Here is a 10,098-nt window from a genome sequence, read left to right as displayed (position 1 = left end):
CACGCCTTCAACGTGGTTCATTATTTTCCATAGAACGCATAGCCCTCGTTGATTATCCCTTACGTAATGTATATATTTATATCAAGTAGCGATATAACCCTAATTTATTTCGAATAGGCTAGACAGACAGTGTTCCCCTATCCTATTAGGCCTATGCCAGCAGCATACCACCCTGCATACCACTGCTGGCTTGCTTCTGAAGCTAAGCAGGGTTGGTCCTGGTCAGTCCCTGGATGGGAGACCAGGTGCTGCTGGAAGTGGTGTTGGAGGGCCAGTAGGAGGCACTCTTTCCTCTGGTCTAAACAAAGATCCCAATGCCCCAGGGCAGTGATTGGGGACACTGCTCTGTGTAGGGTGCCGTCTTTCGGATGGGACGTTAAACGGGTGTCCTGACTCTCTGAGGTCATTAAAGATCCCATGGCACTTATCGTAAGAGTAGGGGTGTTAACCCCGGTGTCCTGGCTAAATTCCCAATCTGGCCCTCAACCATCACGGTCACCTAATAATCCCCAGTTTACAATTGGCTCATTCATCCCCCTCCTCTCCCCTGTAACTATTCCCCAGGTCGTTGCTGCAAATGAGAACGTGTTCTCAGTCAACTTACCTGGTAAAATAAATAAATAAATAAGGCGAGTTCAATGGTATTGCTTCTGCTCTAGACACAGTGCTCACACTGCCTCTGGTTTTAGCATAATTGCTCAATTATATCTAAACACAGAATAATAGTTAAGCAACAAACTACAATTCCAGAACGATAGATGGCGGTAATGCACCATAAAAGTTGAGCTGCACAACAACAAAAATATGATTTTTTTTACCAAAGAACAATGAGACAGATATTGTCTCATGTGAAGCATCTACTTGCCATTTTCACTCACTACCAAATATGGTAGTGAGAGGAAGCCATCAGTGGGAGAAGATGGAAAGAGATGGATTTTGTCCGACATTCTGCACATTTTCTCATCTCAATACAGTTTTCTGTTCCCAAAACGACAATCTGTTATGAAAAGAGTGGATTAAAGTTTTGTAGATTTATCCTTTGCAAAAGTTTTTAAAAATCGCGTTGTTTAGAAGTTGTGCAAAGGCGAATTGAGCTATTGCACACGCGCACTGCACGGAGTAGGGGTTTCCTAAGGCGACTTTCTTTTCCCCAACGCAGTTAAGCCAAAATCACTCCCCGTTATTCAGAGGGGCGTTCTACAACGCTTTGAGCGTTCACCAAGTCCGGAAGTGAATATCACCTAGCGTGAAATTTCAGTCACTGATTAATAACATTTGCCCTTGTATTTCAAGATTAAAAAATATAACAACATAACGTCGTGGACCGAGCTAGCCATTAACGTCCCTTGACGCTCAAAGACAGATTCAATGGCTGTAGCAAATAAATATTTGTAGTAAAGTAAATATTTGAGAAATTATGAATAATACGCATATGCTTTTACCGGAAAATAGACTACTAAAGATAATATAACAACTTCAAATACCGAGCTAGTAACGTTAAGTAGCCACGGTCTCAGCGCTGATTGCCTGTGAGTGAGACAACGCAAACTAGCCAATGGGAGCGTAGTAGAACGTCTCTTTAAATAACGGGGCGTGGTTTTGGCGTAACCGCGTTGGGAAAAGAATGACTCTTCCCGCGTCCCTAATGGACATGTGCAGATATATGCTAGTAGAACACGCCAATAGGATCTCGCTAGCTCGTGCTTGGCTCTGCCCACCTCCTTGCTTGTTCTGCCTACTATGACTAATTTGTTATAATTGGAAACGACAGGCTGTGGTTTATCTTGGTTTACGTATAAAATACTTGTTTTTACTGGCTCGACACTTCCGGATTGGAGTCTGGACCGCGGTGGGCGCAGTTCCCCAGAGTTGTCAGTTTGCTGGTAAACTGTTGAAGTTGTTATACACTGTCAATACCACCTCGTCAGTAAAATAAGGTAATTTAATCTTACTGGTTTAGCGCACCGCTGACTTCTTGCTACTAGTAACTAACTAGATAACATAGCTCGTGTACGAATAGCTACTGTTCGCGCAGGGTGCTAGATGTGAAATGTCGCTATCCCGCCTGTCAGAAACTGGCGGCTAACGTTAGCTGTAACTTTTTTCTTACGACTAAACAACGACGAGTAAGTCAAATCCTTAAAATGGAATATAATTACCAACTAGCAACCAACGTAACGTCTGAAATGTCTAACGTTAAGTGTGTCAGTGAATTTGCTGGATAACCTTCAAAATAAAAGTATTTAATATTTGTGTCCCACAGATGGAAGGAGATGAGTGTGGGAGGTTTCCTCCAGAACCATCGGAGGGTAAATCACAGAGGGGAAGTGTGGCCTCCTCAGTCACCCGCGGTCAGTTCCCTTCTTTCTTTCAGTCTGGTGTTTACAATAGAATATTGTTTTGTCCCTCTGTTTTTCTTATTTGGAAGATCCAAGATTGTGTTAGTGTTATGTCAACTTCCCTCCCTGTGTGTTTTCTCCTACAGCTCAAGATGTGCTTGTGTACCTGGTGGGTGACAGTGCTGTACACCTGTGTGTGGAGGGGGTTGGCTGTGTGAGTGTCCAGGAGCTAGGCCACAGTGTCCGGGAGGCTCTCCACATTCCTGATTCAGCAATGGATGTCTTTGCCTTCTGGCTCTGCTCTCCTCTGCTCGGTAATGACAGCTCTCTCTGTAATGCACCACTCTTCCTCCTCCCCTAGCCCTCAACAGCTGTGCTGCACATGCTGTGCTGTTATTTTAATATAAACAACTGAATCATTTGTCATTCATTTGACATTTTTGTTGCTTTTTTCAAGGGGAGGGCTGATTTGTATTACAAAGGAATAGTGTTGTGGCTGGTCTGTTTCACTGTCTCATGTATGTGTGGAGATTGTAGAGCCCTTGGGCCACAAGTGGAACACTGCCCATTTGTATACTTCTCTCTTGAACTACTGTCATGTTGGAAGACTGGCATTGTTTGTCAAATATGGAAGAGATCACTACAGCAAAATTAGTCTAGGCCAAGTCTAACTTGTGGATATAGTGTTAAAGATTAGCATGCTTTGTCATGCCAATCATTTGATCTTTGTTATACCATGAGAATGTTTATTCATCCTTTCATAAATGACATTTGGTTGTCTACATCCTGCCTTTTCCTCCTCTCTCAGAACTGCAGTTAAAGCCGAAGCATCAGCCTTACAAACTGTGCCGCCAGTGGCAGGACCTTCTGTATCGCTTCACTGAGGCCTCGGAGGAGGACATATCTCAAGGTGAGACTGCCTGTGTCTCTCTGTAGGGATGACTTTCTTAAATATTTTTGTACGTTTTTGTATGTTTCTGTATTTTGAGCAGACTCATATTTTGTCTCCCATGTTATTTTCCCCCCAAATTGTTAAAAATTCATCCCCACTGCTGAATTCATATTACTTTGTCAACCTGACCTCCTGTTTACTCTGACCCAACATCACTAATCCTAAACTGTACATCTGCCATCATATAAAATGTTCTGTAATACCCTCCACATGCTGTATTCTTTTTTTTTTTTTTCCAGATGAGCCGAGCCTGCAGTACAGAAGGAATGTGTTTTATCCCAAGTCTAAAGAGCTGCAGGTACTGTTTGTTCCATTTTCTCAAACTTTACATGAAGCTGTTGGGAAAACATTTTCCTTTAATATCAGTAAGGTTGTATTGTCAAATGGATAGATTATACTTTCCTGGTCGTAGACACATACCCGAGTACTCTAGCACCAACCTTCAGACAAAAGTTTGTTACAAGAATGATGAAGGGAAATTCCACGGTAACGGAAATTGCGCTGAGACTAAGATTCTTCACTTAAAATGTATGCTATGCAAACCATACAACTCTAGGCACAAGGACTACTTTTAACAATCTACACTGAACATTTGGGTAGATGCTGAGTTTGGTAAAAGAATTTCGGTAAAATCTTCCTCCGTTATTTTGTTTCCATGTTTTCCAAAAACGGTTAAATATCTGCTCTGAATTAAGATTCAACAATGTCTACATAACAAATGGGGTGTCAGCTATGACATGAAACATTAACTTTGAAAAAGTCTATTTTGGTTATTGAACTACAGTAGTCTAAGTGAAGGTGATTTACACCCGGTAATGGAATTTCATCATGAGTCCCTGATCTGTACTAAACATCAATTTTTTTTTATATAGCCCTTCTTACATCAGCTGATATCTCAAAGTGCTGTACAGAAACCCAGCCTAAAACCCCAAACAGCAAGCAATGCAGGTGTAGAAGCACGGTGGCTAGGAAAAACTCCCTAGAAAGGCCAAAACCTAGGAAGGAACCAGGCTATGAGGGGTGGCCAGTCCTCTTCTGGCTGTGCCGGGTGGAGATTATAACAGAACATGGCCAAGATGTTCAAATGTTCATGAATGACCAGCATGGTCAAATAATAGTAATCATAGTGTACAGGTCAGGGTTCAATAGCCGCAGGCAGAACAGTTGAAACTGGAGTAGCAGCACAGCCAGGTGGACTGGGGACAACGAGTCATCATGCCAGGTAGTCCTGAGGCATGGTCCTAGGGCTCAGGTCCTCCGAGAGAGAATTAGAGAGAGCATACTTAAATTCACACAGTACACCGGATAAGACAGGAGAAATACTCCAGATATAAGACTAACCCTAGCCCCCCGACACACAAACTTCTGCCTAAATGCATAATTATAGTTATGAATGTCCTTCTCTTCATGGTGATGTATCGTTTAAATGGGTAGACAAAAGTATAAATATGCAATATCCGCCTTTGCATATTTGGGTATTATTCTACACACTGGCTAGTATTTTAATGAGATCTGTCCCTAAACAAGACCAAATTTAGTTGGACTGGACCAAATCTGACCCAAAAGTATGGACATCAAGGTAAATTACAATAGAGTACGTTATAGTGTTCTGAACTTTACTCTACTGTACATTACTATGCTTTTTTTTCTTTCTTTACTGTACTAAACAATACTTATTTACTGTCCAAGCTTGTGAACACAACTGGTTTGATTACTAGTGATTTCCCATTATAGCCAATTCAATTGCTGAAATTCCGTTACCAAATCGTTAACGGAATTGAGTTTTAATCACTGAATAATTCATCAACAAAATTGGTATCAGTAGAAACACTAACTAATTGATAGGTCTGCCTTTACTTGTTACTTCTGAACTTTCATTATCCTTCCTCATGAGGGAGAGAAATTAGAAAATATCTTAAAGATATGTGGGGTTTTGGTAATGGAATTTTAAGGCGCAATGTTTCTTAAACTTACAGAAGGCAGAACAATTTCTTTAACTATGTGTTTATTTGTTGGCATGGGTCTTCAACATTGTTTTAGATTTATTTCTAATACCTTTTTAAGCCTTTCTGGGAATGTTTTGTTTTTCTATTTGTTTGACCAGAAATCAAAGCCATTGCTTATTCTTAATTTTAGAATGGAAAATGGTTTAAAAGTATGTATATGCCTTAATTTCTGAAATATAACTTAGCTTTCATTTGACACTCAATTTGAGATGCTCTTATGAACTTCACATGTTGGTGCTCATGGGTCCTTTTACATGGAAATTACCCAAATGCCCTTGTTTCTGTTTGGATCCTCCTATATTCCATCTGTCATTGCATGGCCTTTCCCTCTAGATTGAAGACGAGGGGGTGTTGAGACTCCTTTATGATGAGGCACGGGTTAACATCCTCGCTGGCCGCTTCCCCTGTGACCCTGAGACCTGGATGGGTTTGGGCGCACTGTCTTTTGCTCTGGAGCTGGGTATCGGTCTGGATGACCAGAAAGCCACGGCTGCTTTAAGGTAATCTATGCCAGGGATTTGAACATCTGCCTCTTGAAGTTATTATGTTGTATAACTCATAATTATTTTCAATACCTGTATAACTCAATAATTTTTTTCAATGCCCTGATTATTGCCTCTTCTCCCAACTCACTCAGGGAGAAGAAGCTGATATCCTTCCTGCCTGTACATGTTTCAGGGGGAGGTGGGGGGCTGTTCTCTACCCTGAGGGGGAAAGGGGGCCGTCAGGCAGGGCTAGAGCGCAACCTGTTGGAGGAATATCGCAAGATCAGCACCTCAGGCAGCACCCCCCTGGAGCCCACTCAGCGTATACGCCAGTACCTCAGCACATGCCACTCTCTGCCTTACTACGGGTAAGGAACAAGCTGGACAAAATGACCTCAACTGCATGGTGCATGGAACACATTCAGTTTCTATCTTCTTGTGCCACTTGCATCACGTCTCACTAGTGTGAGTTTGATTTTTTTTCTGGGCAGGTGTGCTTTCTTCTCGGGGGAGATCGACAAGCCAGCCCAGGGGATTCTTTATAGAGCAGGACGGAAAGCTGTCAATGTGGGGATCAGTCTGGAGGGGGTGTATGTAATGAACGTCAAAGAGAAGGTGAGACCTGGAATAATGTCAAGTTAAAATTAATGATAACTCCTTTCCATAACAAGAAGAATATTACCTATTTTATTCTGTGTGAATTAAGTATTGGCATGAACCAGAGGGATCCTTTATCATGCAAAAATACTTTTCACTGAATGACCCAACCCTCTCCCTTTCTGCCTCTCTCTCTGATGCATCCCTACTCCATGACAGCACGTGCTCCTAGGCCTGCGCTTCAGTGAGCTGTCTTGGGACCACAGCTATCCTGAAGGGGAGGGTGACTCACACATCCTGTGGCTCGAATTCGATGGGGAGGAGGCTGGCACCCCTGTCAACAAGTTACTGAAGATCTACTCAAAACAAGTATTAAAACCTAAACTTAACTTCTATTTCTCATTGTGCTTTTCCTTAGTAGGCGGTCATAGATTCCCTTGAAGTGACCAGAATTCCTACTAGTCTTTGTTCCCTCCTTGTACCTCTAGGCAGAGCTTATGAGCGGCCTTATCGAGTTCTGTGTGGAGCTACGTTCTGCAGCCGAAGGAGGGACGACCACGGAAACAGACGGCGATGTCGGTCCATCCCATCAGCCTGCTGGACAGGCGGGGGGCAGTGGCGGAGAAGGGAACAGTCGCCGTGGCAAACTGCGTAGGCAGAACAGTGTGGTGTGCAGTCGGGTCCATACACTGAACACCATCAGCTATGTGGACAACGGTTAGTCTGGGGAGGGAGAATCATGCATGCCGTTCATTTAGTCAGTATTAACCATCCATATGCACAAAGTATGTGGACACCCCTTGAAATTAGTGGATTTGGCCATTTCAGCCACACCGTTGCTGACCGATGTATAAAATCGAGCACACAGACATGCAATCTCCATAGACAAACATGGGCAGTAGAATGGCCCGTACTGAAGAGCTCAGTGACTTTCAATGTGGCACCGTCATAGGATACGACCTTTCCAACAAGTCAGTTCATCAAATTTCTGCCCTGCTAGAGCTGCACCAGTCAACTAAGTGCTGTTATTGTGAAGTGGAAACGTCTAGGAGCAACAACGGCTCAGCCACGGAGTGGTAGGCCACACAAATTCACAGAACGGGACCGCCGAGTCCTGAAGCGCGTAAAAAAACGTCTCATCAGTTGCAACAATTACTACCGAGTTCCAAACTGCCTCTGGAAGCAACATCAACACAATAACTGCTCACCGGGAGCTTCATGAAATGGGTTTCCATGGCCAAGCAGCCGCACACAAGCCTAAGATCACCATGCGCAATGCCAAGCGTCGGCTGGAGTGGTATAAAGCTCGCCGCCATTGGACTCTGGAGCAGTAGAAACGCGTTCTCTGGAGTGATGAATCGCGCTTCACCATCTGGCAGTCCGGCGGATGAATCTGGGTTTGGCGGATGCCAGGAGAACGTTAACTGTGAAGTTTGGTGGATGTGTAATAATGGTCTGGGGCTGTTTTCCATGTTTCAGGCTAGGCCCGTTAGCGTTAAGATTCCCCTTTCACTGGAACTATGACGATTCTGTGCTTCCAATTTTGTGGCAACAGTTTGGGGAAGTCCCTTTCCTGTTTCAGCATTATTTATATGTATTTGTTTTCTTAATTGCCCACGTGCACAAAGGGAGGTCTATACAGAAATGGTTTGTCAAGATCGATGTAGAAGGACTGGACTGCACAGAGCGCTTACCTCAACTCCATCGAACACCTTTGGGATGAATTGGAACGCCGACTGTGAACCAGGCCTAATCGCCCAATGTCAGTGCCCAAACCTCACTCATGCCCTTGTGGCTGAATGGAAGCAAGTCCCCGCAGCAATGTTCCAACGTCTAGTGGAAAGCCTTCCAAGACGAGTGGGGGCTGTTATGGCAGCAAAGGGGGGGGACCAACTCCATATTAATGCCAATGATTTTGGAATGAGATATTTGATGAGCAGGTGTCCACATTCTTTTGGCCAGGTAGTGTAAGTTTCACTTGTTTGATATCAGGTAAGGTTGTAAAACTAACTGTTAAATGTATTTGTTGATCCGGCAGGTAAAGAAATCAAACGTCTGAAGCCAAAGAGGGCTGCTTCCTTCTTCACCAGGCAGGCACAGCCACCAACATATTCCGCAGTACAGGTGCAAGAGAGTTTGGAGCAACGGTGATCCTCCATCTCCAGTATAGGCACTGCTCAATGCTAACTGGAGACTAAAAATGAACATGCATGTTAAGATTGAGAGGAGAAAGAAAGAAACGCCAACTCCTTGCATATATCTTGTTTGCGGAAACACAATGGACCAAGAGTGGGGATTTAAGTGTGAATAAATATTTATGCATAATTGTGTGTATATGAAGTTGGATGAGAATATTGACATTCTTTAGGTGATGTTGAGTGTTGCTTCACAGGTCAAGTTGAACCGGCTACCTATTGGTAGTTTTAATATGAAACTGTGGAGTAATAGTAACATTCAGTTGCACCACTTTGTATCTTTACCCTTGTGATAAGGGATCTTTTTACTGTTCTCCCTCAGATGGAATTGATCTACTATGACTACGTACAGTATCGCCCATTGAGACGTATGCAACACTCTTGGGAACCCAAACAGCACGGGGTATTGTCTAAAAGGAGGGCGATATTGAAGGCTCTGCATTTATATATTGCTCAAACCTCAGTCTTTGTACCAAAACAAACATGTTTCCTGCAGTAGTCTATGCTGCTCTGTGCTAAACATAGTCCATGATGACCATGAGACTGAATCTGTGTCCTCCCAGAAATCACAAGGTCAACCATATTCCAGACTGCACCCTTTTCCAAGTGGTTTTAGATTTCACTTTTTGTTATTGTTATATTGTACAACATGCAAGGGCAGTTTGACTTAGGTGCTGTCCATTTAAGAAGAGGATGTTTCCTGCTGGCATCTCCTCAGTGTGTCAGTATGAGAGGAGCGATTCTACTGTATATCTCTGATGCAATTTAGTGTTAATACAAACTGAAGAATGTGGTTTCTACTGTTATAACTGATAGTCAATTATGCAAACCTACAAAAGAATCAGAACAACAAAATGGTCTAATTCATTGTTCCTAAGTCAAGCTCTCTATTTTAAAACAATTGTAGTGTACTCTTGCTTTTATGTGCACATGACTATCTTAGACTGCACTGTTGATATCTAAAATACTGTGGTTTTTACATTTGGTAATTATTGATATTATTGGAGTAATACCTTTTGACTCTCATACACCGATCTCTGTCTTTCTCACACAAATTAGGCATTGGGTCATTTGAAGCCTTATTCATTTACAATGCAGTCTCGACCAAGTGCCTTTTGTTTCAGTATTAATTTGGTATTGAGAGACTAACCTGGTATTTGTGTTGGCTTGTTTGTCTGTTAAACATGATCACCAGAATGTTGCTATATTCCTTTTTATCTGCTCGTTTTGCTATAAATTTACATGACCTCGTGTGTACACATTGAGACAGTCAAATATATCAAACCCTTTAACTTCAGTTTTCTTTGTAATTTCTATAATGTGCACTACCAAACTAAACAAGTGGCTGTAGGTTTAGTCAAACCCATTAAACCTTTTTATTCAGCTTTATACTGTTTTGACAAAACGGTGAAACTTAAATTTTATATTTTTATTTGAAACATTTTTTTGTTCGTTTTTACAATAAAAACGTTTGTCCATATCAGGGCCTTAATGTCTTGATTTTGTGTTCCTTGAGTCCTTGCT

The 10,098-nt window shown here is 42.5% G+C and overlaps 1 protein-coding gene across 2 annotated transcripts; it reads left to right on the top strand.

The window, feature by feature from the left end:
* The first annotated feature begins 1,798 nt into the window (after nucleotides 1-1,798).
* Nucleotides 1,799-10,054, top strand: frmd8 (FERM domain containing 8). 2 transcript variants are annotated; one of them, XM_071364308.1, is made up of 11 exons: nucleotides 1,799-1,937; nucleotides 2,264-2,351; nucleotides 2,486-2,653; nucleotides 3,148-3,249; nucleotides 3,531-3,589; nucleotides 5,631-5,797; nucleotides 5,935-6,150; nucleotides 6,274-6,397; nucleotides 6,599-6,748; nucleotides 6,868-7,096; nucleotides 8,418-10,054. In XM_071364308.1, exons 2-11 carry the CDS (start codon nucleotides 2,264-2,266, stop codon nucleotides 8,528-8,530), a joined length of 1,416 nt encoding a protein of 471 aa, XP_071220409.1. In that variant the 5' UTR covers nucleotides 1,799-1,937; the 3' UTR covers nucleotides 8,531-10,054. The 2 variants fall into 2 exon arrangements, with proteins under 2 accessions (XP_071220409.1, XP_071220410.1); XM_071364309.1 differs by having other exon boundaries at nucleotides 1,826-2,126.
* The last annotated feature ends 44 nt before the right edge of the window (nucleotides 10,055-10,098 follow it).

This window comes from Salvelinus alpinus, chromosome 24 (genome assembly GCF_045679555.1).
Source record: "Salvelinus alpinus chromosome 24, SLU_Salpinus.1, whole genome shotgun sequence".
In the NCBI taxonomy this organism is placed as follows: domain Eukaryota; kingdom Metazoa; phylum Chordata; class Actinopteri; order Salmoniformes; family Salmonidae; genus Salvelinus; species Salvelinus alpinus.
The sequence above is the reverse complement of the archived record's forward strand: the minus strand, read 5'-3'. Positions and strand labels throughout refer to the sequence as shown.

Coding starts and splice junctions, on each gene's coding strand:
- frmd8 (XM_071364308.1), top strand. CDS start 2,264: ATGGAAGGAGATGAGTGTGGGAGGTTTCCTCCAGAACCATCGGAGGGT. Junction 2,352..2,485: donor GGCCTCCTCAGTCACCCGCG/GTCAGTTCCCTT, acceptor TTTCTCCTACAG/CTCAAGATGTGCTTGTGTAC. Junction 2,654..3,147: donor GCTCTGCTCTCCTCTGCTCG/GTAATGACAGCT, acceptor CTCCTCTCTCAG/AACTGCAGTTAAAGCCGAAG.